Source organism: Anser anser (genome assembly GCF_964211835.1).
Source record: "Anser anser genome assembly, chromosome: Z".
NCBI classification, from domain to species: Eukaryota; Metazoa; Chordata; class Aves; order Anseriformes; family Anatidae; genus Anser; species Anser anser.
This window is the reverse complement of record NC_139723.1, coordinates 54,120,015-54,146,176: the sequence shown is the minus strand read 5'-3', so window position 1 is coordinate 54,146,176 and position 26,162 is coordinate 54,120,015. Positions and strand designations below refer to the sequence as shown.

Sequence of the window (26,162 nt, the reverse complement as noted above, 5' to 3'; positions counted from 1 at the left end):
CTTCAGGAGGTATCACAGGCCATGTACAAACACACAGCACACATACAGTATGACCCGCTCACTAGAATCAAAACAAACCTTGAATGGTGTGGGAGCAAAAGGGTTAGTTGGGGAACAACGGAAGGTAACCCTAATTGGATTCGATATCTCCTACAGCAACAAAAAACAGCAATCCATATGTTACAGTACCTTTGGCAATACGCAGCATTATTAATGACAACTCGATTTCATTTTATTAACTGCAGTAGATGTATTAAGTCCATTTAAAAATGGACAGAATTACGTGAGGTGTTAAGGACCCTAATGCAGCAAGGTTTCTTACTGTATATGAACCTTATTTCACTCCTAAGAAAGCTGACAGACATGACAAAGACCATTATCTCAATGTAGAAACTGCAAAAACATATTTTTTTCTCTAAAAATATGTGCAATTTTTTCACAAATACTTTTGAAAATATAGAAAATGCAAGCTATTGTTTATGTTATGTTACTACTCCCTTTCCTTGTAACTGTAACAAAGAGAGATTCCAAAAACATACATGCAATTATATACCACATATCGTAAAAGTTCGGTGTACATTTGAGATATCTGACAGACTACAACATGGAAAAGCAAGAGAGGTTACAATCACTCCCAAGATGTATAGTCAGCTAGAACTTCTATTAAATCAGAAATGCACGCACAAAAGAATTAAGCCTTTATTTATTATTGTTAGAGGTTAATTCTGTCCCCAATATAAGTAACATGCAGTAAGCACTAATCACAAAAAAATAGAATCTAACTTTTTTTTTCAGATTTCCAAAGATGTAAGTACTCTGTTCATGGTGCATTAAAAGAATTTTCAAGAAGCACATTTTCAGCATCATAAAGCAAAAGCAGTCGATGTTTGTTGGTTTTTCATGGAGGGGGAAAAAAGCGGTATCAAAACTGTAAAGTCCAAACCACGTAAAAAGAAAACAAAGTAAATAGCAGCAAAACACCTCAAACTGATGAGAGATTTATACCCAGGTGGATAATTTAATAGATACCACATGGACTGATTTTGTAATTGATAATCCACTTCTTCAGTAGCTCTCATTAATTCAGCTTCAGAGGTTAGGATTAACGGAGCTGACATTTCTTAACTTCTTTAAAACTTTTTTCTGCGTGCACGCATGTGTGTCTTTGCCTTTTTAACTCACTACACCGAATTCCAATCCTCATTAGCACAGTATTTTACCCAAATTTCTTACAGAAGAACTTAAAAACAGAGACGCTAATAGCAAAGAAGCACACACAAAATGTTTGGCAAGTTAAAACCAGACAATGAGTCATCATCCAACCTTGTTAGTGTTGAACTGAGAAGAATCAGCAAACGGGTTAGTGCTGCTGAAGACAGCTGGCCTACAGAAAAGATTGTTCTGCGGGAAAGGCAGGGAAGGGTTCTAAAAGGAAAACATAACAGAAACTGAGCAAAATCTTTTTAAATGAACCCTCTGTGACTCATGAAACAAAATGTGATTATTTAGTAGTTTGTGCTAGCCAAGGAAGATCCATTTCATGTATTTTGGTGCAGTCACGTAAAGGTAGTATTTGCTCTGTATTTCTAGTGTGTACACCCAAGTATATCAGCTACATTTAGCAGAGAGTAGAGGAAAAGCATGGATCCTCCTATCTGTTCTAGCCCATAAAACGCTTAAGTGCATAATTCAGCATTATGATCAACATAAAATTTACTTACTGTGATATATGTACAATTTTGCGCAAGTATCTCAGTGTATGGGACGCTCCTACCCATTAGCTAACTAAAATAGAATTGTGCATTTCTAGATCTGAATGGATGTAATTCTTAGTCATAATGCAGTACAAATCTAGGTTTAGTTTTATTTTGAAAACCACAGATGAGTTCTCATCATTTGATTTATGTCTTGTGGTAACATATTCATTGTCCTTTGCAAAACAGAAGGTTGAGTAATTTTAGACATCTCTAAACAGAGTTAATAATATAGCTCACTTTGCATCTGTGTGCAAGAAGGTGTGATTTGCTGAATTTAATAAAATTAAATTCTCTGGTCTTCTCGTTAAACAATGAGAGGTAGTTCTCTCTATTATTTAATGCAAAGATTTTTCATATTTAGGTGAAATCAAAGGATGTAATTTGGTCATTCCTTATGTAGTTTTTGTATTGTACTCTATTTTTGGATCAGAAACTGTTTAATAAAGAGGGAACAACTCTGACATTACATAGTATGTTGAAAACACTGTTAAATGTATACTTAAAAATAATTTCTATATTACACATATACATGTAGCTATGCCCTAAATGTCTGATGTCTGTAAACTTCATACTGGAAAATAAGAAGCATACTAAATGGAATGGAATGTGAAAGGCTTGTGGCATCAAATAATACATTTACATCATGGTAATTTAGTCCAGATATATGTTGCAGTTTAAAAATTTTCTTAAACTGCTTTTTTCTTTCAAAACATTCCTGGAAATGGAAAATGCATTCCTACAGATTTATTCTCAAATAAGATTCTGCAAAGCAAAATGTAATGCATTTTGGTAAGTCAGCACATTCTGGTTCTACAGTGTCTTCAGCACTGAGAAGATAGAGTTCTGTATGAACAAGATTTCTTCACTGACAAGCCACTCATCAACAACAGGCAGTTTCCCTACAGTACAGGATTTTCTGTTTATACATGTAATTCACATTTGATGTCATCTTTTGTAAACAGAAGGTTGGGAAATATAATTTATCATTGTAATGATCCTATTACACTAACAGTACATTAGCCACTGCATAAAGTTATAAACTGTATTTTGATTAACTTTATGCAGCTAAAATAAACATCACAAACATTTTGTATACCAGTAGTGAAGTCCTAGTAAAAGAGAAAACACAGGATCAGCCACAGTAATTCAAAATCTCACCTTTTACCCTCTGTATTGATTGCATAACACCTAAAATATAACTGCTAGTTCAAATTATAATCCATGCAACTGCATCACATTAATTTGGTCTGCTTACCAGGACAGAATATGGGGCACTTATTTTTGTCTGAACAGGTATGTTTTAAACAATGTGCATGAAGCATGTCTTCTGCAGTCTACAGCAAGCAAAACAAATGCTAAAATAAAGGGTACTTTTCCTTTCACTTCTTTTTGCAAAATAACACAAAAAGTAACAGGATAATTTAACCTTTTTTATTATTATTATATAACTTGCATTCAGCAATATATTAATGTGTCCAGGATGCGGAGGTATTGGGAAGCAACCTAGCATCTTGTAAAGCATAATGCTGTAACATTAGATTGTCTGGTGCCATAACATGGTGACAGTAGTTCCTACTTAGAAGTACACAGAGCAGAGCAAGTATGAAACACAGATTTGATAGATAACTGCTTGCTAGCAAAATTATTGAACTAGCTTCTCACAACTTCTCTGCATTATTTGGGCTAGTCTGGAGTACATTTAGGAACTCTAACTACTACAGCAGCCCAAATGAAGTAAGAAAAAAAAAAGGGAAAGAAACAGACTCATTAGCAACATCACTTGAAAATGACTGCCATGCAGAACCATATTAAATACAGCTACTGTGTGCAGGCAGCTAGCTATCTGGGTGACTGCACATGAATGATGGCAGGAAATTCCCTTAAAGATCTCACTATGAAGTACAGATGCAAGTTTCAAAGATGAAGACAATAAATATAATGCCATTTACAAAGATCACAATGCAAAGCATGTGTACAGCAAGAGCATATGCAATGTTTCTGCTCACAAATAAACAGAAGTTTGTTAATAAACATTCAAAAAACAATGCACAAACTTAATAATAGGAAAGAAAGATAACAAAGAACTGCAATTAAAAAAGGAGCATTCTCTAAATATGAAAAGTTTTGATAAAGTAATGGTGTAACGACCATCCCAAACAGTGTTCTTCTGAACATTCAGCAGTGGCAATTTTGTTCACATCACAGCAAATGCAAAAGCCTTACTTTAGTAACTTGAGCATCAATAACCAACATTCAACAGAGCTTTTTCATGCAACTTTACCTTTGATGACTGATGATAAAATGGGTTAGTAGTTTTCTGCCCACAGGGAGCAGAAGCTGATGAAGGGCTATAAAGAGACTCTGGCTGGGGAACAAGAGTTATGAGACAACTAGTAAATAAACATGCAGCTTACACAGACTACAATGAGGAAGTTTAGTTTCTAGTGAATACAAGCAACTATATTAAAGCTCATTAGCTTTTGTCTGCAATGTCCATGCAGCTTAATGACAGAAAATTTCCGCATACTTCTAGGTCCTTTCATTAATGTCCAATGAACATTTTAACAGGTGTTGTATTTCTGCATGCGCTCCTCAGACATGCTGTCAATCTCTAAGAGTTGATTTTAATTAGACTCCTACTCTGCCCCCCAGCAAATTATCATTCTTGAGTCTTTTCAAAATAGTTTGAGAACGGCGTGCTGGAGGGTAATTCCAAATCCAAATCGATTTCATTCTAAATAGAAATAATACTTAAATCAAATCTTTGTTCCTGAAATAGCTGAGATGGAACTTTCAGGCTTAAATATCCCATTCCCAAACACCACCACGCTGAACATTCCATTCATCTATTACTACACAGCATGTCTCTTTTCATATTCTTTATGCTTACCCTTGGTCTGCTTATAATGCTCTGTACCATAAAGACTACAGGATTGCCTGCCTTCCGTATGGCTTCCACAGCTTGTTCGTGGCTGGCATCTCTGAGATCAATTCCATCCACCTGTAATTGGAAGGCCTCATCTTAACATTAAAAGAAGCTACAAGAATCATGAATCAGCTTTGGGTTTTGGACAGGAAACCTCATCTAAAACCTAAGCCCAAACCTCTGTTTTTGGTGGAAAAGTTTCCAATGACTTGGCTTTGTTTATGTCCCTCACACACAGGTTTGAGACTTCAAAGAACACTAAAAGGACATGAAATAAATGTCCATGATTTTAAATACAGAGTTTTCAATATTCCGGGTTCAGGTGCCATATTTTTTCCCCACAGGTAATGTAATACAAGAGACATGATAATATGAACAAGTTGCAGCATTTGCCAAATACTGCGGCCTGTAAAACCTATCTCAGAATAACCTACCTCCCCAAGATCTTAAATTTACAAACTGAAACTAGTTAAGTACTGGAAGGTCTTTCATTATGGCTTACTATGTCATTATGTCAGTACATTTTTTTTTCTTTCTTTCTTTTCAGTCTTTTTTTTTTTTTTTTTTAATTACTAAAAACACCGATAACGTAAACCCAGCTTCAGCTATTAGATGCATTCCCCAGAAGATAAATTTTCAGGTCAGAATTCATGAGCTTTCTCTCTTCTAAAAGAAAACATTTACAAAGGATGGCTAAGGACAAATTTTTGCTTGGTTGCTCTTAATCATGCTTTCATACATATCAGTGTGTCTTGTCATCCAGGTAAAAAAACATGTTATGGTGAAATTAGCATCAGTAAAGCATTCTCACAGTGACCACAATAAAAGCTAGAAGCTAACACAGAAAGGTTATTTGTTAGTGGCAATTCTTGCACACAGAGTTATATAATGAGGATTACCCCTACCTCCTTAACTGTCTAACACAATCTTAAACTTAACTATCAAATGTAAAATACGGAGAGAAAGAAAAAGCAGTTGTGAGAGGTTTCTAAACCTGTAGGGGACTGAACAATAACACTACTTCTCTGCAACCTTCCATGTCTGAAATACTGTATGCACTGATAGAGAGAAAAAGCCTAAATATGCCACAACTTGAGAAACTGAAACCATCCAGTTAGTTAGTCATGTTAACAAGACTTTAGTTACATAATTTTGCTCACCCACTTCATCTTCTGCAAGCACCATTCTCAGAGACAATCACTGCATTCTTACAAAACCAAGCAATCAGCAATAATGAATAATTATTAACTTCGTAGCCATCAAGCAAAATTTCACCTCCCCATTTGTTATCCATTGGAAAAATCTATCTTGTCCAAGTGAGTGCTGCCTATATTAACGTATTATTTCAAGGTCCTACATTTTGATCTTGCAGCAGTCACTTATCACCAGTTTTACTATCACTAGGTAAAGAATGCGCAGTCTGACCCAGGGGAAGTATTAACATCTCCATCATTCTGCTCATTATGTTCTTACTGATGGACAATCAGATAAAAACATTCAGCAGGATGAAAAGAAGTACAGTTCCTGTGACATGGCATGACAACAGAAACAGGGTCATGTCTAATTTATTGATAACCATCACAGGAAAGACACCCCTTTTTAGTACGTCCATCCACCCTTAAACATCTTTGAACTAGAATGCAGAAATTGCTGCATAAGCATAGGATTGGATAAGCAGAAGATGATGAATCTAGATGATTTCTTCCCTGCAGCACCACTATCTTCAGGTATGAACACAATGCTCTCAAATTCCTTGAAACACCTCTGTATCAAATCCACCTTTCTATATGTCATCAGGAAAAAATTAGTGTTTTCATTAATTCCTAAAGTGCACAAGAATGATGTGGCCTGAGTTCAAATTAAAAGGGGAATAAGCATAGCATTTATTTGCATGATATCCTGTTCTCTGGCCATTTCTGTTGCTATCCAGTATGCAAAGGTAAAACTTTTTAGCTTCACCAAACTTAAGCTTTTCCCTACACATGCTGGTTTTATGAGAGGCAGCTAGAACTACTGTTTTTGTAGATCCCTTCTCACACAGCCATCTATGCTTCAGGTTGTAAAATCAACTTAAAACTGCACACAGGCATCAGTAGATGGTACTGCTGTGTTTGTAACACAGTAGTACACTCTATGGCTCACACGGTGACAGCTGTAGGAATTGCAGAGCTGTCTGCCCAAGACCAAGCATCCATCTCAGCAACTCCTGAGATGCTGGGGTTACTAGAACCGAAAGGCACTCGGCTGGTACCTCCACAATCCGATCTCCTGTTTTCAGCGTTCCATTTTTGCCAGCTGGGCTATCCTCCAGGATGTGTTTGATAAAGATCCCTCTCATCACTTCCCCATTACTCAGGCGGCTTCCCATCCCTCGTCCTCCAACAATGCTGATCCCCAGTGACTTGCTAGGCTCTCTCCAAAGTTCAACCCTGTTGTGACAAAACAAGGACCAAAATAAATGAATATCTATTGCAATTGTGACAGTGCCAACCATTGAAGACCCCTGGATTTACAAGATGGTTTAAGAACATTAAGTAATAATTCCTCCTTGCCTAGATTTTTGTCTTTCAGTGAGTGAATCTATTAGGTTGCTCAGAAAGTCTGTAATTGTGCCTACTGTTGTTCACTTTATTTTGGCTTCTAATTAAAACTTTGTATCCTTCTCTTCATCTTTTCTTATTGGCTCCCAGAAGGTAAGCCTGTCTGGGTTTACCAAAAATAAATAAATAAATAAAATAAATAAATTACCAAAGCAATCAAGAAAGTGTTAGATTGCAGGGATTTAGCCCAACGGCAGTAAAAATCAACAGTGAATTACTCTTGCAATGCACAATATACGTAACAGGTTTCAAATTTTTTGAATTTCAGATTAAATTTAGATTTTATAGTGTACAAGATCTGCACTTACTTTCTGGGCTGGTTCCAGTTACTGAAAGTTGCGTTTTGAAGTTCACTTTCTTCTCCCTCCCCCTCTTCACGTTCTGGAAGCTCTGGGATTTCCCTGGTGATGAACATGAGCATGCAATTCATTTTAAAAAATCCCATATAATCACTGTATTCCTCTGCAAAATTTCGCATACAGGATTATGCTGTCAGCATTGTATTTGTACACAGAATTCATATCAGTACACAGATCTGACTTATGAGAAAACTGTTAGAAAACATACTGCATTCAGGGATTCCCCATCCATTTGTCTCTGATTTTAAGTCGCCAACAACCGACAGCTACAGAACAAAAAACTGTATTTCAGAACTACAACCAAATGTAATTGCTTATTGTTTCCAAAATTGAAGAAATAACAACATCAGAATTCAAGAACAGTTATTGTTGTTGGACTTCAAGTTAAAGAAGACAAAAATCATTAGGCACTGAATATTTTGACCTGTAAGTAACGAATTTTTGAAGGCAAGCAAAAAGATGGCAGAATTCATTCTTTGCAGTATACATTCGGGTTAGACTATCAATAGCAAATCCTCATCGTTGAAGCACAGAATATTTGTGGCAATACATAAATCAAATTGCATGGTATTTAAGAGAAATTTTGGATGAGACAGCATGCAATCTCCTTAGTGGAGAGAACAAACACCTATAAAATAGCCTAGTAAAAATGTCAGAAAAATTGCTAACCGAAGCAAAAACTGTACCTTAAACAGCCTTTTTTTTTTTTTTTTTTTTTTAATGGAGGCTAGCCTGAGGAAAACTAACCATTTATCAGCTCTTCTAAAAAAAAATTACCATCCTGAACTACGTGAAGTGTATGCAAAGAGTTAAATCTAGGAGTCCTATGGGATAAAAACTCTTTTGACTCACCTGACTGTATGTGAAGGAAAAAGTTCAAGGGGCATAGTTTCCTCTGTCTGTTGTTCCAAACTGGCTCTGTACTCTTCTAAATTTTCTGCTGGCACATATGTAATACTGCAATAAAATGGAACATGATTAAAGTAGCATGAGGACTGGCGGACATACCCTTCATGGGTGTGATGAATGGATATGAGGATGTCACTCAAGACTACTTCATAACAGACACTGCCTTCGGAATAAGGAGTTATATACAACCTTTGTGACTTCGCAACAAATAAGCATTTATGGTCAAATTAGACAGCTGAACAGCACTTGATTTTTTGAGAGTTGGCCTCAATATTTTAAGTAAATGGTGCTTTAAGAGCAACTAGAATGTAATAGAGACAATCCTGCTTCAGTCAAAACAGATTCCCCGTGCAAAGACAAACACTGGAAGATCAGTGAAATGTGAAGCACCAGTACCATCCTAAAAGCTGGCCGAATATGCTTCTGGAAGTTGGTTTGCAGGTTTTGTGCTTTCTATACAGGTTTTGTATCTGTTTTAGGTTTCCATGCTTTTGGTTAAAAATACTGCATGGCTTTGGACTCACAAATGTGTTATAGCACACCAGTTAAGCTGCAGGGAGCAATCCTCTGCTCAACTCCTTCCTCCCCATCACCATGCACTTCCAGCCAGCTTGGGACAGTCAGACAGTTGTGTTTCACCAGCCAAATGACATGTTCCTGAAGCCCTGGTATAACTCAATCATGTTTGAATGCCAGAAACAGAAATGGCACAACAGACTGGGGAGAGAGGAACAAAGAGAAGGAAAAACATTAAGGCATGAAAAGTATTTCTTAAAAAACTTCCTTTACTTTCAGAAAGGACACTATGAACTAAAAAGGACTACACAAATAAAAGACACGGCCCTACTTTAACCAGGCTTTGTTGAGTCAAAAACCTTTGACTGTCCCACGTGCAGCTTAGCCATCAAAATGTGGCAACAATTAAGACTGTCGGAAAAAGAACACAAAAAAAGTGTGTCCTACCATCCATCACATGGATGCTGAGCAGCAGAAACTCTCCAGTTCTTTTGAAAGAAATTTCTAAATCATCTATACTATCACCTGCTTCTTTTTCTCTTCCTTGAGATCTGTTTTTCTGCCTTCATATTTTTTTCAAATACTCAAGTGTTACATGCTTGACACAGTGTTCTCATTCTGAAATGCTGAGGAGTGTACACTAGGGAACAAACACTCAGTAGAAGGCCAATGACTTAATATCTGTGTTTGCTGAGGTCATTCCAGCACTAAAAAATTCACAAGACATGCATCAGTTATTCTGTGAAGCCTAGCAGTGAAATGGAGAACGGCAAGAGGGAAAAAAAGAGTAATGATGCTTTTAGAAGCTCTTTAGTTTTTTCAAATAATCCCAACTACTTCTCAGCCATCTCCAACTCTAAATGTGATAAGTTACAGCAAAGTGCTAGTATTATGGTCACAAAATTCTCACTGGGGCAAATGCTACTGCAGAAGTACCACCTAGTAACCCCATAAAACTGCCACTATAAAAGCCACAACACCTGCAAGCTGTGTTTCAGTGAAAGGAAATGCAGTTACAGCCATCAATTCCACCTCAATCAAATTCATTAACTTTTATCCCATAAAATTAAGCAGAAAATAATGCATTTTCCCTTGAAAGGCAGCTGCACTGAAGAAATCAGAATTGTCAGCAATGTTTCTGTTGGCTAGATGATCTCAACAATGTCCTTTATGCTAAAATGTAGCAAGAAGCTGTTGTTCACAGTACAGATAGGAGAATGGCAAGTCCCTTAATAGGAAATATATGTGCCCAGACTGAGCCCAGATGCAGAGAGGGATCGCTGACAGCAGAGTGCCCAACATCTTTCATCTCTTGTCCAGTCCTTTTGAACAGCGAGCACTGGAAACTACGAAGGGTTCTAAGGTCCAAGGGTAATGGTAGTCCTTACCTCATCCTGCCTTGCGACATCAGCATTACCGATCAGCTAAGGGGAAGGCAAACCAGATGTGCTACAGGTTCTGGGATACCATGTAGATTTTAATTATATGAATGAATAACCTACATTGTGCTAGGACATTCAAAAGATGCAGCTCAAAGGATGCCTTCTATGCTACTTACAAACATCTTCTGAAAACTGTCTTACGAAGGTAAGCTTCCATTTCTGCGCTCAGCATACAAACCAAGAAGAGGTTCACTCTACCATTTTAAGATTGTGCATCTAAAACTGAGTGACTGTTACCCAACTGATGCTGACGAATTTAGATAGTATCACTGGCAGCTCCTTTAACTCTTTGGAAAAACTACATTATTTCTATTCTAGTGCTTAACTATGGTTCTAACTGCTTAATTTTAAGAACTCAAACGAATATTAAATATATATTTTTTTCTCTTTGTTCTTATCTACAACTAAACATCAATAATGCTTCAGCTATTTCATAAATATAAGCAAGAACATCTACTTGCATTTTGAAAAAAAAAAAGTGAGGGAAAGAAAACCAAATTGCATGGATCAAATGTATGAAAAGGTATATTCTGTGTAGGAGTTCATCTTTTTTCTTGCTTGTTAATTTCCAAAGTTCTGTTAACTGCAAAGCTTTCTTTAACTGCTCCTATAAGCTAAGCTATGTTATTGATGTGACTGTCCATGCTATTGTTTTTAGCAATCCCAAGCAAAAATACAGGTTGGGGAGAGAATTGATTGAGAGCAGCCCTAAAGAGAAGGACCTGGATGTGTTGGTTGATGAGAAACTTAACATGAGCCAGCAATGTGCGCTTGTAGTCCAGAAAGCCAACCGTATCTTGGGCTGCATCAAAAACAGTGTGGCGAGCTGGGTGAGGGAGGTGATTATCCCCTTCTGCTCTGCTCTCGTGAGACTCGATGATCACAAGGCTGGAGCACGTCTCTTTTGAGGACAAGCTGAGGGAGTTGGAATTTTTCAGCCTGGAGAAGAGAAGGCTCTAGAGAGACCTTATAGCGGCCTTCTTGTACCTAAAGGGGGCCTACAGGAAAGCTGGGGAAGGACTCTTTGTCAGGGGGTGTAATAACATGACAAGGAAGAATGTCTTTAAACTAAAAAGGGGTATATTTAGACTAGATATTATGAAGAACTTCTTCACTCAGAGGGTGGTGAGGCACTGGAGCAGGTTGCTCAGAGAAGTTGTGGATGCTCCATCCCTGGAGGTGTTTAAGGCCAGATTGGATGGGGCTTTGAGCAACCAGGTGTAACAGAAGGGGTCCCTGCCCATGGCAGAGGTGTTGGAATTATATCATCTTTAAGGTCTCTTCCAATCCAAACCATTCTAGGATTCTGTGATTATTACTGAAATGAAAAGGAATATACATAACCCAGCTCTGCTTAAAATTAAGAGTTTTAGGGAGCACGTTTGTTAGAATTTCATCTTTGCTAAGTATCTCTCTTTCCTGGTCCTTTCTTCTGTGAGACATGGCAAGTTCAGATTGCACTAACTGCCTTAGATTTCACATCTGCCAAGAATCTGTTCTCTGTTTAGTGGTTCATGGGCAGAAAGCCCACAGTGAATTAAATCCATCGTTTGCTGGATTGCTATTGCAGCTCAGTTCTTGGAGGTTACAGCAAGGTCTGAAGATATCCATTACCATCCTGAATGCCTCATCATGTGCCAGGAACCAGACTGAGGTGACAAGAGTGCCAGAACATGAAAGGTCCTGGGAGCCTCTGGTCAACTATGTTGACCCTTGTGCTCTAACATAGAAATAAAAATTCATAAAGGCATCTGAATGGCTCATCCCCAGAAGGGACTAAAATCTGCCTTAATAAGTCACTGGGAAGACAGTAAGAGAAACAATTGCTAAGAAATATGGATGAAGACACAGAAGACGGGAAACAGGTGAATTGTCTACTATACGCAGGGCCTAATCATTCCCTCTTTTTCATAGCTGTACAGCTTGAAGGAGAAAGTACTCTGGTTTCCTTTTTTGAGAGCTACCACCCCCTCACCAAGATATGCACTAGCAATGAAAGCAGCGACAATGGGAACACCATGGTGTACATATGAAAACATCTGTAAACACAAGAATGCATGCAGTACAGAGGAACAGTTATCACATGCTTGACTGAACAGCCACACAAAACCTCAAAACACCAACAAACCAAGTAACAATGTATGGAGAATGTTCAGCAGAAATAACTGTCATTAATAATTAAGTTCTCATTTGAACCTTTTTATACATGAAGAAAGTAAAATATAAGTGCCGCAGAAAATCTGACATTGATTAATCCAGATATCAGTACATTGTACTCAGGACAACTCTAGCAGTGAAACCCCGTACAAGCACACACTCCCCCCACACACATGCTCTGAACACATCTGGGGTGGCTGTCATTAGCAGTAATTTTTTTGAATGAAAACATATGTATTCTGGTTTTAGGAAATATGCTATAATCTTCAAGTTTTAAACCATATATATACACATAAATATATAAAAAAAAAAGTATACACACACACTTCTTTATATATACATCCATACATGCACATGCACACACAAAGACAGAAAGAGTATGTACCTATATCTGGATATATCCCTGACATTATTACAGATGTAATAAAAGCATGGCATGGAATGATTTTACAGACAAGTTGCAACACAGAGCCATAATGAGTTTCTGAATCGCCAATACTCACACATAAAAGAGGGCCTGATCATCAGCAGGTGCTGGAGAAGATCTAGAATGTGAAGCATATGATGCAGCATCTTTTTACAAAGGTGTTAACAAATGTCACTGTCTCATGCTGAACGTGAGAGGCATACTTATGTAGTTAAAAGTGTGAGCTGCCTTTTTTTCTTTTTTTTTTCTTTTTTACTTTCTCCTTTCTCTTTTTTTCCATCTCCACGTCACCTATACCTCCCCCAGAAAGCATCTAATCTTTATTACTGTCTATAGCAGTGATTATTAACAAGCATGCAAAATTGAATTGCAATCTTCTATTCCTTGATCAGGAAATCATCCCCACACATTAGGTTAAGGCAGGTGAATTCTGATTCAGACTGGCAATTATCTGACAGATATTAGAAGCAGCTGCCTCTGAGCAGAAAACCTTGTCTATTATTACAGGAATACAAGAGCTCCTGGAATGGTGGAGTATATGAAAAAGTATGCATTCTGGTAAGGCCACACATCTAGTTTTCCACAAGCAAAGGGAAAAAGAAAAAGAATACATCAAATAAAACTCAGATTGCTGGCTCCTGAACTATCAAAAATTGAATTTCCTTGAATAAAATAAAAAAGCCTTTATACGGCAAGTAAGAATGGCTTCCTCTGCTTTCAGTAAATAATGTTTGCCACTGAAAGACAGGTTTGAAATTAAAATATTCCTGCTTAATCACTTTTTGGGGCCGACCTGGTACCCCAAAAAAGTTCAGCTTAATAGTTAAGGTGTGGACTTTGCAGCCCTGTATGGATAAAGGAATAATACAACCGCATTTGAGTGGTTGTACACCCTTGTTTCCGTAGGATGACACCAAAGAGATTCAATGCTTGCTTATTGGAAAGGCTGTCCCTTAGATCATGAATCACATCACATTAACTGTGAAACAGTGTTTATATAGCTCTGTACCCTTCTTAGAAAACAGGAATAACTATCATGAGATAGTGCTCTGTACCTCCAAATTCCTGATTTGGGACACATTTACCCACACATTTGTATCACAGTATTTTTTTTTAAATCTTGTACTTCTCCTGAAAGTGCAAATTACTGAAACGTTTAATTATGCTGATAAAGTAGATTTGTATCAAAACTATGTAGGCAAAAAAATATTGTCCTTATTCTTGCAAGATTCCTTTAGAAGCTAAGAAAGGATTTGGCATTTTATTTGTCTGACAGACAAAAGATGGCTTCACTTTAAACTCTTATCATGGGAATGCACCAAAGAACGTAAACATAAAATGAAAGGTAAAACTCTTAAGTCAGAATGTGAATACCTCAGCTTCTTACAGAAGGAGGTGATGCACTTTTCTTTGGGACATCTGAATGTTCACATCTCATATGAGATTTTGTATTTCCTATGTATCTGGAAAAAGACTAAGACTATAAAGCAAAACTTATATTCACATAGCACAAATGAAGAGCTATAAAAGGATAAGCACAAAAAATGAACACATCTGTGTTGGATCACTTAACTATGGCACTAATAAAAGACTTTGCAGAAAAAATCGTGCTGTGGCATATGTGTATCTCAGCAGATGTACAAACATATTCATGTGTATATACCAACTGATTTCAGTCATGGAAGTTGGAACTACAATACAGTTTGAAATCTTACAAGAATAATCAATATCAAGTTTTATCAACATTGACTTGCTCATATTCACAACAACTTGTCTAAAAATGTAATCAGTTGTATGAGCAGAACCCACCATTCAAACAAGCTTGTATTAAGTCCTAATCCTACAAACATGACAGCTATGCGGCAGACATTAAACCTATGACCCACAGTGAAGATACCTTGCCCACCTGTTCTCAGAATGCCTGGTCTCTTCAAAGGTAGCATATGACTGAGGAAGAAGCAAATGCCCTGCAGTCCATTTTTAACAGATAGAAACTACACTGTTACACTGGGACTGAACTGATCATTTTCAAGGATACGTTCTTAAAAAAAAAAAAAAAAAAAAAAAAAAAGAGGCTTCTATTAACAACATCTCTGGTAATTCCATTAGCAGACCTCACCCCGTCCATACTAACACGGGTTTCAGAAAAACAGCTATTAGGTCTTTTTTTTTTTTTTTTTTAAGCTGTAAACACAGCACTGACAGGTCTGGAGAACTGGTCACAAGCTCAGGAAAACCTCATTTCTAGATGGTGGATATATGGGCAAAGTTAACTCTATAACCATGACAGTTAGAAAGAATTGTACTTTAATGGAAAGTTAAATTTCTGTAAACTGAACTTGAGAAGAAGAAACTTTCTCATTGAGCAAGTGGATTTTTCAAGACTCATATTAAATACTTCAGTTTAAAGTAGTACTCCAAAGTATAGCTATCTATGTACGTGAGCAAAAGCTCCTTCATATGTATTAATGAAAACCTGGAAGTGACTTCACGGAACAGCCTATTTCTGCTGTTTATTACAGATGTACTTACATTTTTTTAAATATTACTTTTCTGCATTAACATCAGGTATCATACTTTCTGTCTGGCAGTCAAAGACAAAATCCATAAGAAAGGTCTCCATCAAATGAAATCACTTGTGCAATTGCCAGACAGTCAACCTTTCAGAAGCACGGATATCTTGAGGAAATCGTTACTTTGTTTAGCAGAGTCATACTGTAAATGCAGAACTCTAACAAATCCTATGCCTTCAAAATAGCCAGGTAGGGCAGTAATGATGATGGGAACTGATCACAGCAGTAACTTTTCTAAGAACACCCAGAGCCTCCCACACAAGTGATTTTATCTTTCAGACTTACAAAGCTGTAATTCAATAGTGAATTATTCATCTGAAAGGGTAATTTAAAGATAAATCCACACTGTGAAAACAAACAAAATTCTGATTTAAAAAATCTGCATAAATCTCACCAGATTTTGATTATTAGCCTTTTCCTACCACAGCTAATGTTCAAGGTGTACCTACTTGATATCTGGTCCAATAAGCGAATGCCTTCTTAACATAGCTCGGGCCTGTGCATTGGTTAAGTCAGTGGTTGACTCTTCATTAATGGACAGGATGCAGTCTCCCACACCAATCCGTCCATCGCGACTTATTGAGCCTCCATGGATGACACTACGGACTATCATTCCTGAGCCATCTTTATTGGAACTTACTGTCATCCCTACAGTGAAAAAGGCATGAAACAGGTAAGAGTTAATATAATCTATGAGCCCCAGTTCTGAATGACAAGAGAAAGAAATATAACAAGAGGCTGGGAAGGCAGAAGACAGCCACTCGACCTGCCAACGTCAGCAATCCTGAATATTGCCCTTATTCTCCTCGAGTTTATTTCTTCTAACAGGAGACAGGAGTTACAAATCACAATCACAGTATCTTGACTTTATCTTACGTCATTTCATGTATCAAGCTCAATATAAGAAAACAAAGAGCAGTGGAAATTTTAAGCAAAAAATAAGCCAACATTCAAATAGATCTCAACCAAAAAGGTAACAGAATGGCTTCAAAAAAAACTGAATTTGTAATTTTGAGTAGTTCACTGAGTTCATCTGCCACATCAGTTTTGTTTATCATGGTTCTTTTTAGGAAAAGAATTAAAATGATTAAAGGATTAACTAGAAGCACAGGGATATCAAATAATCTTCTGTAGAAAATTAAGGCAGCCCATTGATTAGGCCCAGAAGAGAATCCTGACTTCTGCAAGAGCATGTGCACTACTGACAGATACAGTCCATTATTTGATTTACATGACAATCCTACCAGTAGTAAAGCAGGATGCTAATCCTTGAGGCTTATATGCGCAATTTAACTCCAGGTTCTTTTCACGAATGGGAAACAAGACAGAAATGGTCTTCCCCCTACTCGCCCACGGTGTATCCACAGGGACTTAGCTGGGCTGCTGGGTTTCATGTCCTAGTGATTGTTCTTATACGCATGGGTTCTCAGTGTAATTTTCAGGGCAGCTAGTGCTCATGATAACAACACTGTTGACACTTCTAAGAAAAAACATTCTTCACAAAGGCAAAGGAAAGGTACCTGCAGGCCCAACATAGTTTTCCCCTCAACATCTTTGTTGTGCCAAACTTGTTTTCATTCCTTTTTGTGCACTGGCCAACAAGAACGTTTTCCCTAACAAGTTAAAGCAACTGAAGTAAGAGTGCCTTATACAGGAAGATTTACTAGAGAAAGAAGCAGTGAACACCCCGCTTGTGTTCTCCTGGTTTTGCATGTAAACTTCAAGATAGCAAGCAACGGGAGTGAAGTTCTGTCTTCATCATCTCTTACGTTTTTGTCCAGACTGAGCAGAAGGAAGATGATCTTCAAGGTGAAAGCTACCCAGAGCAAAGCCTCCAAGGATACTGATTACAAGAAAATTCTAGCCATTTATATATAAACATGACTACGGAAGACAAAGACACAACACATTACTCTGTGAACTTAAGACTGGGGGAGACAAGCTGAACAACAGAAACTGGCTGAACAGAGTTTAAAAAGCAGCTGTAACCCACAGGCTATCCAGATTCAGCCCACCATGCAAACATCTGCCTATGTATCTATATCAGAGAAAAAAAATACTTACAGAACAACACTAATAGAGACACTCAACTTGTGCTTTTTCGAACTCCTTACAGAAATCCTTACAAAAATCTCTTACAAATCTCTTAGGGGTCTTGGTTCCTCACATTCACTTGCAGTTGAAATCAACACAGTTGTCTAAGCTGTACGAAGACGGCCCTGAGTAGCTAGGAACTGTCCAGTAAGTGGATGAAAAGCTTGACATGGGCTAGCAGTGCACACTTGCTGCCCACAAGGGCAACTGCATCCTGGGATTTACCAAAAGAAGTGTGGCCAGCAGGGCGAGGAGGCTGATTGTCCCCTCTGCTCTGCTCTCATGAGATCCCACCTGGAGTATTGCACCCAGGTCTGGGGCCCCCAGCAAAAGAAGGATGTAGATCTGTTAGAGCAAGTCCAGAGGAGGTCACAAAGATGATCAGAGGGCTGGAGTACCTCTCCTGTGAGGACAGGCTGAGGGAGTTGGGGTTGTTCAGACTGGAGAAGAGAAGGCTCTGGAGAGACATAATTGTGGTCTTTCAGTACTTAAAAGGGATTTATAAAATAAGATGGAGAGAAACTTTTTGCTTGGGCAGATGATAGGACAGGGGAAATGGTTTTAAACCAGAAAGGGGAGATTCAGATTAGAGGTTTGGAGGAAATTCTTGACTCAGAGGGTGGTGAGAAACTGGGACATGTTGCCAAGAGAAGTTATGGATGCCCCATCACTGGAAGTGTTCAAGTCCAAGCTGGACGGGGCCCTGGGCAACCTGATCTAGTGGGTGGCATCCCTGCCCATGTCAGGGGGGTTGGAACTAGGTGATCTTTAAGATCCCTTCCAACCCAAGTCTTTCTACAAGCTTCTTAGACATAGGAATATAAGCACGGGATTTCACCTGGAGCACTACATTCAGCCCCGAGGCCCCCAGCACAAGAAGGATACGGAAGTATTAGAACAAGTTCAGAGGAGAGCCAAAAGGATGATCAGAGAGCTCAAGGAGCACCTCTCCTTTGAGGACAGGCTAAGAGAGTCAGGGTTATTCAGCATGGAGAAGAGAAAGCTCCAGGGACATCTTACAGCAGCCATCCAGTCAGGGAGAGGACTGAAAGAACAAGGAGGAATGGTTTAAAAATAAAAAAGGGTATTTTAGATATTATGAAGAAATTCTTTAATCAGAGTTTGGTGAAGCACTGGAACAGGTTACCCAGAGAAGCTGTGGATGCCCCATCCCTGGAAGTGTTCAAGGACAGGTTGGATGAGGTTTTGAGCAAGCTCGTCTAGTGGGAGGTGTCCATGCCCATGACAGGGTGTTGGAATTAGATGATCTTTAAGGTCCCTTCCAATCAAAACCATTCTATGATTCTATGACTTGAAGAGGACAAGGAGTTCTCCAGCCTGTTGTGCCTGTTAATGCCACAATGCACCTCTATTCAGAATGCTCAGGATGTTGCAGATTGAAGATCTTTAAAAATCTGAAACTCTCTAGAAAATGATGACATCTTTGAGTCACAAATAGTATCTATTAAATGTATTAATTATCTGATTTTCAAAAATACTGAAATTTACGATACATGTAAAAATCAGTATCAAGGAAGTGAATGGCTTGTTTAGATCCTTTTGACCATCTTCAGAAAACAAAACGATTTCACTTTTACATGTATTTGAATCTGCAACTCTTTTACCACAGGTGGTTTGTTTTTTTGTTTGTTTGTTTTAATCTCAAAACACAGCACTTGTTGGCCCTATCTTGTTTTTCCACTGCATTATGCACAGACAGTAAAAAACAACGTACGAAAACTGTACTGTTAACACTTAGGATTGACTGACTTCCTTTATAGAAAAAAAAATCCTTAGTGAGAGTGGGCACCTTATTTGCTCTTAAAGGTGACAGCAAGTGGATTAATCTTTACTGGTAGAACAGGAAACACAGGAGAAAAACAGAAAGCATGTTCCTGAACAAGTTACAAAAAATATCAGGTACTTTACCTAGACTTGAATTGCCTTTTGCAATAGTGATGGTCTTCTCATATGTATTTTTGACTGAATTTGGGGTTGTGGAACTTCCCTCCACAGATACTGAGCAGCTCTTTTCCATTGAGAGCACTTGATCCTAACACAAAGGAAAACAACATCAGTTCAGAATGCCAATATAAAAATATGACTAGACACAGACCTTAACTCATCTTACCTTTTACCAAAGCTATTATTAATACAGATTCCTTATACAGTCACTAGAAAAGTCAGTCTATCAAAGATCAAACTCATATATGTGCATTCACTATGTAACATAGAATCTATTGCAAAGTATATTGTTTATAATTAATTTAGGGACACCAGTTACACTCTTAAAATAAGTGGGATGAATTCAAGAGCTCACTGACTCACTCACCAGAGATGCCTCTCGATTTGCCAATGCTAAAGTAACAAGGCTAATATAAAATTGCAACTCTTTTAAGAATTTCTTAAGTAATCACTGAATTGAAGGAATAGAAATAGGTCATAGCAATGGTCATATAAAGAAAAACTGTATTTGCACACACTGGCATCACAGGCTAGTATGGAAGTTGAACTGTGCGATCTTGCTTGAGCACCGGGATGTAACCTCTTCCATACGTCCAGATATCTGCAGAAGTTAACAGAAAAGCCTTGCTCTAGACCCCTGGTCTGCCCAACAAGAACACCATGCTCCAGCAGTGTCTTGTACTGTGAGTATGAGCAGACTTTTAAACAACCGCTGTATCTCCAGTCTCTGGGAGTCTGGGTCTCTATCTTGAAGCCATAAATTATCTCCTGTTTTGGCTACTTCAACTAAATTTTAAAGTTTTGATGTCAGCTACCACATTTGACTCTTGACATTACAACCAAAGAACCATATGGGGGTGCTAGCCAGCGTCAATTTCAGCAGAAGATTCTATAACTTAATAATGCCTTTCCATGGTTTGTTTTTTATTATTTAAAAAAAAAATATTTACTTTTCCAGTGCCATCAAGCTGCATGGTAGTAGCAAGGCTTGTACTTTGTGCAAATTCTGCTGTTGTCTGAGATCCAGCCCAAGTTTCTGTGTTTTCACTTTCATTTTGGTTGATAACCGAAACATCCAGAGGCAGAAGATCCTTTTTAGCAAAAGCAGCTGCAGTTTCCAGGTTTTTGCCTGCTACAGATTTTTGCTCTCTCACTCTTTCACTCAGATCCATGTTGTACAGATTCTTGTTGGATATATGGTAATCAGCTGCTGCATTTAAAAATTCCTCTCCAACAGCCTGTTAAAAACAGGAGACAATAAACAACCATTATTATTTTGTAGTATAATTAAAATTTGTATTTCATGCTAAAACCTTAAGTAGAAATTAATGTCATGGAACTGTTGTGGTTTTGGCTGGAATAGAATTAATTTTCTTTGTAGTGGTTCACATAATGCTCTATTTTGGATTTTTTATGAAAATGGTGGTGATAACACTCTGATCTTTTAGCTGCTGCAGAGCAGTGCTCACACAGAGCCAAGGCCTTTCCAGCTCCTCATGCTGCCCTGACACCGAGGAGTCTGCGGATGCACCAGGAGCTAGGAGGGGACATAGCTGACCAAAGACATATTCCATACCATATTATATCATGCTCAGCAATAAAAGCTGGGGTATGGAGGGAGGAAGAGGGGAGGGAGGGGATATTTGCAGTGATGGTGTTTGTCTTCCCAAGAAACTGTTACTGAGGCCACACCTGGAGTATTGAGCCCAGCTCTAGGCTCCCCAGTAAAAGAGGGACACGGAACTACTGAAGCGAGTCCAGAGCAGGGCTACTAAGATGACAGGGGACTGGAGCACCTGTCATATGAGGACAGGCTGAGAGAACTGGGCCTGTTTAGCTTGGAAAAGAGAAAGCTGAGGGGAGATCTCATCAATGCATATAAATATTTGAAGAGACAGTGTCAAGAGGATGGAACCAGACTCTTTTCAATTGTGCCCAAGCAAAAGGACGAGGGGCAGCGGGCACAAACTGAAGCACAGGGAGTTCCAGCTGAATATGAGGGGGCACTTCTTTACTGTGAGGGTGACAGAGCACAGGAACGGGTTTTCCAGAGAGGTTGTGGAGTCTCCTTCTCTGGAGATATTCAAAACCCGCCTGGATGCCATACAGCGCAACATGCTCTAGGTGAACCTGCTCGGCAGGGCAGTTGGACTAGATGATCTTCAGAGGTCACTTCCAGCCTCAGCCATTCTGTGAAATTCTGTGATGAGCCCTTCTTTCCTGGAAGTGGCTGAACACCTGCCTGCCAATGGGAAGCGGAGAATGAATTCCTTGTCTGAGTTCTCACAATTTTACCTTTCCAATTCTCTCCCCCATTTCACCTGGGGAGAGTGAGCAAGGGACTGTGTGGTGCTGAGCAGCCTCCTAGGGCTAAACCATAACAAGAATTCAAGAATTTAAAAGTATTTGTTGTTACATCAGTGTCTTCAGTAGATCATTACAGGCATTTTTCTACAGAATTTACTTGATTCTTCAGACTTCTTCTATTTTATATGATATAGAAATCAATGAATATGAAATTACTGCTGAAGGCCAAATTCTAGTATTGTATCATTCAGTAAATCTTAACTAACTTCAGCAAAGTAGTGTCCACTAAGACATCGGCAAATCACACAACCACCACCAGCAACTTACTAAAATTAAAGCATACAATTGTCATCCTAAGGTGGAAGAAATTTGCAAGACCAAGGTCTTTATTTTCAAATCACTTTGCACACTACAAGTAATTTCAAGCAGCTTATAAAACAACCATGCAATCTGATTATCCATTTAACTGAGGAGAAACATATTTCTATACCCCTTCCATACAAAGAAGAAATAGTAAAAACTCAGTCAAATCTCAGCAAATAAATGAACATGTAAGTTTCATAGTGTGACAGCTCTGCAATACAATGATGCAGTTACAGAAGTTTAGCAATCAGTACTTATTGCTGGTGTCATTATTCAAAGCATCATTAAAAGGACAGATTTCTTTATATGAAATTTATTTAGATTTCCAAGATCCCAAGGTCTCCCATTTCAAGTATTTTTAAGAAATTTCAAGAAACATTTTTAAGACAATGTTTTGTCTTAAAAACAATTTTAAGAAATTTTAAGAAACAATCACTAGCTTCTGGAAAAATATCCAAATATTCTCTAGCTCAGCTTTCAAAGTAATTTTAGAAACATGAAGGCCATTAGATATTAAGAAGATATATCAAAGACTAAGAGGTTGGATGTATAGGTTCTTTATCAATATTAGGGAATTTTCTCTTAAATGCAGTAAATGTAGTCACAAGAATTTCTACCTCTATCTGTTTTAGTTTTTATCTGCTGGTCCTATTAAGTCGTCTTCTACTTTTTCATAAAGCGGGAAAAAAAAAAACATGATTCTCCAATTTATTTTCTAGTATATATTAAATCAAAATTCACATGATTTCAAGATATTTTGCAACATTTTGTACCAACAGTCAAAATTGTGTTTTTTTTTTTTCCTCGCCACTCATGAGGTGCATAGATGCTTGTTTTGTACCTAGACATTATCAAAAAGGTTCACCTGTAAACAATTGGTTTAAGTAACATCTGAGAAGATAATTGAGCAAGGCCTAAATACAGCTAATCTGCATGATGTAATCAATGAAATAATTTCCTATCTTTTGGAGAACAGAACACCAAGACTATAATCTATTTAAATAGGTTTCAAAGAGAGCTGTGACACCTACTTTTAACTATGTTTTGTATTCATTTCCAAATCAGTGGGAATGTATTCATTACAAAGACCCATACAGTGTTCAACATTTACTCCGTATGCCATGCATGTGTATTAAAGTAGCAGTATATGCACATTTTTAATTTGTTTCATTTAAGGAAAGCCAATGCTTTGATTTTTGAAGACAAAATTTCAGGAATTTTTAACAACATCTATGTGGTACCTCTTTAGAGCATTTTGATTAGTTTGACTTAGAATATTTTTTATCACCTATTTTTAAATTGACAGCAAAGGCATTCAGAATCAGCATTTCAACTGCCCTTGTAGTCAGAAATAGCTGAAATACCTCTGCATTCCTTGTTACACCTTTTTTCATTTTTTACTGCATTTCAATTGCTTCTAAAGTTTTCTTTTACCAACCGGTTTCCTTGCTATATTTACTTTGTGAAGCCATTCATAATTGCACAGTGTAAAATATTACTTGTAGAGAACACTCCCTTCGTACTTGTGCATGGAGAAGAACAGTGAAATGTCATGACCATAATGTTTAAAAATGAACAAACAAACAAAGAAAAAACCAACAGAAAATAAAGCCATCTTTAAGTCAAAACCAAAAATAACTTAAGGATTCCTAGAGCAGCAACATGAGATATAATGTAAATCTAACCTCTGTCTCATAAAATGCTTCTCAGCATGCAAAATACATAATCTGTTTAAGTAACAATTACGGAGTTAAACAATGCAATCTGTCCCACTGGCACAGCAGAGATGTGCTCTTTTGTGGATTGGGAGAAGCCATTAGAAGATGAATTTAGCTTTCAAACACAATGCCTTGTATGGGCCAAATATACAAGGGATAAACAAAGATACTGTGGCTCAGGCATGAATAAAAAAGCAGAAGCTCCTTTATTGAAGACCACAGATTGCAAACCTGGAAAGAAATGCCTACAATGTTTGGTTCAAAGACGGTGAGTGCTAAGAGAAATGACTCTGAAGACTCTGGATTAGTGAAATAGATCTATAGATTGACAAGATAAAGGATCATAAAAAAGACATGGAGAGAAACAAAGCCAACTTTGATACAATCATAAGGGTCTGTGACCAGCAAGAATTAAGATACTGGTCTTTGTAATATGCTTGAGAAATTTAAAAAAGAAATTAGTAGCAATCAGAGGTTTGATATGCTTCATATTTAATTACAGTGTAATTATGAACAATTCATGCAAGAACAAAGTAAACTGATTAACAAGTACTCTAACTACAAAGAAGTAAATAAGCAAAGCTTAGGATGAAAACTCACTAAATCTAAAATTCTGTAGAATGATGCAGTTATTTTGTGTTACCACTTTTTAATATGCTCTGAAGTAATATCGGTTAAGTTTTTTTTGTAGTTGACTGTTCACCACAGCTTTAACATTACAAGTATCTCACTGTATTATACCTGGCTATACAAAACACAGCCCAAGTTTTCAATCTTCCACCTGTCTCTCTCTTCCACACAGACAACTGCAAGACACCAGCATTATCTTAAATAAAACGGTATTTAATCTGGTAACAAATGGTTGTGCAGATGGAACAAGGACAACATCTAGTAATACTGCTGCATACAGAACACTGAGCCTTTTCACATTCATAAGCAAGTTTTATCATCAATAAAATCATCCTTATTTTACCTTGGGAGTTGACGAGGGAAGGGAGAGGGTGTAGTTCAGCTCATCACTACAGGTGCTGCCATGCAGAGCTAACACTGAAGCCTGGAAGGTGTCGCTCTCTGGAGAATACTGAGATTCAAAGGTGGATTCATCCGCTAGATCTGCCTCTCCAGAGTCCACCTAACAACAGAAGCAATTTAATCAGCCAGGCTGTCTGTAACCTTCACACAACGTAAGCCCCAAACACATGTACCTCAGTCGCTACTAACTGACTGACACTTCGCTTTTTTTTCCCGTGTTTTACAGTGAGGTTAAATTTGTACAGCACAGTAGGAAAAACTTCTTCTTCCAGTTACATATTATGTTACTCCATCTTCAGAGATGGCAAGGAACATCTGAATTAAAGTTAGAGTCTGAACTGGAACAAATTGTAGGGCTGAAATAGGCTAGTGCCTCCTAATAGAAATATGAGGTGTTAGCAACTACTATTTTCTTTTACAATAATTCTTTTACAAGAATTAAGGCTGTAAAAATAATGAGCTTCACTTAGTGACATGAAAGAAAAGAAACTGCAACGTTTTCCAAAACATTTATAAAAAGTCAGACGTCACAAATGCTTCTTATTATTTTAAAAATATTTTATATTTCACAAGAAGATTAATACTGAAATTTCTCTTATCTTACATACGAAATAAGATTTTAAAAAGAGTTCCAAACTTGAGCAGTCTTTTTCTTTTTAGGGGTGTTCTTTTTCTTCAGTGAAATATAATACACAAATCTTGAAAATAATTTTCAAATACTAGAATAAAATTAGGTCCTAAAGAACTTAATTCATGGTGCTTCATATTCTATACTTTGACTATAATTTTATCTCCCCTGGCAGAGCTCAAGGAAACATCGTATGCTAACAAAAATGCTCAGTGGAGTTCAGAACCATGACCATACTGTAAACTTATATGAATCAGCTAAGTGTAACCATCCATCTGCAGAGATAGGATCTAAGTGTTATTTTGCAGCTTTTGATGTTAATCACAAAATTAATTCATTCATTGTCAGATGGACAACAACAATAGCAAAAATCTGCAGTGACTTCATAA

The 26,162-nt window shown here is 37.6% G+C and overlaps 1 protein-coding gene across 36 annotated transcripts in view; it reads right to left on the bottom strand.

Moving 5' to 3' along the window:
- MPDZ (multiple PDZ domain crumbs cell polarity complex component) overlaps positions 1-26,162 on the bottom strand; it is a 105,433-nt gene that overhangs the window by 25,313 nt on the left and 53,958 nt on the right. For 12 of the 36 annotated variants that reach the window (XM_083817332.1, XM_083817365.1, XM_083817341.1 and 9 more), the window contains 12 exons: positions 25,087-25,245; positions 20,676-20,963; positions 19,690-19,813; positions 16,116-16,314; positions 13,170-13,211; positions 8,495-8,599; positions 7,592-7,687; positions 6,935-7,112; positions 4,648-4,758; positions 4,039-4,122; positions 1,324-1,425; positions 79-150 (listed from right to left, as the gene is read on the bottom strand). In XM_083817332.1, the coding sequence (XP_083673458.1) occupies positions 79-150; positions 1,324-1,425; positions 4,039-4,122; positions 4,648-4,758; positions 6,935-7,112; positions 7,592-7,687; positions 8,495-8,599; positions 13,170-13,211; positions 16,116-16,314; positions 19,690-19,813; positions 20,676-20,963; positions 25,087-25,245 (1,560 nt within the window). The remainder of the gene's footprint in view (positions 1-78; positions 151-1,323; positions 1,426-4,038; positions 4,123-4,647; positions 4,759-6,934; positions 7,113-7,591; positions 7,688-8,494; positions 8,600-13,169; positions 13,212-16,115; positions 16,315-19,689; positions 19,814-20,675; positions 20,964-25,086; positions 25,246-26,162) is intronic. The other 24 variants (XM_083817350.1, XM_083817355.1, XM_083817356.1 and 21 more) reach the window with 13 other exon arrangements.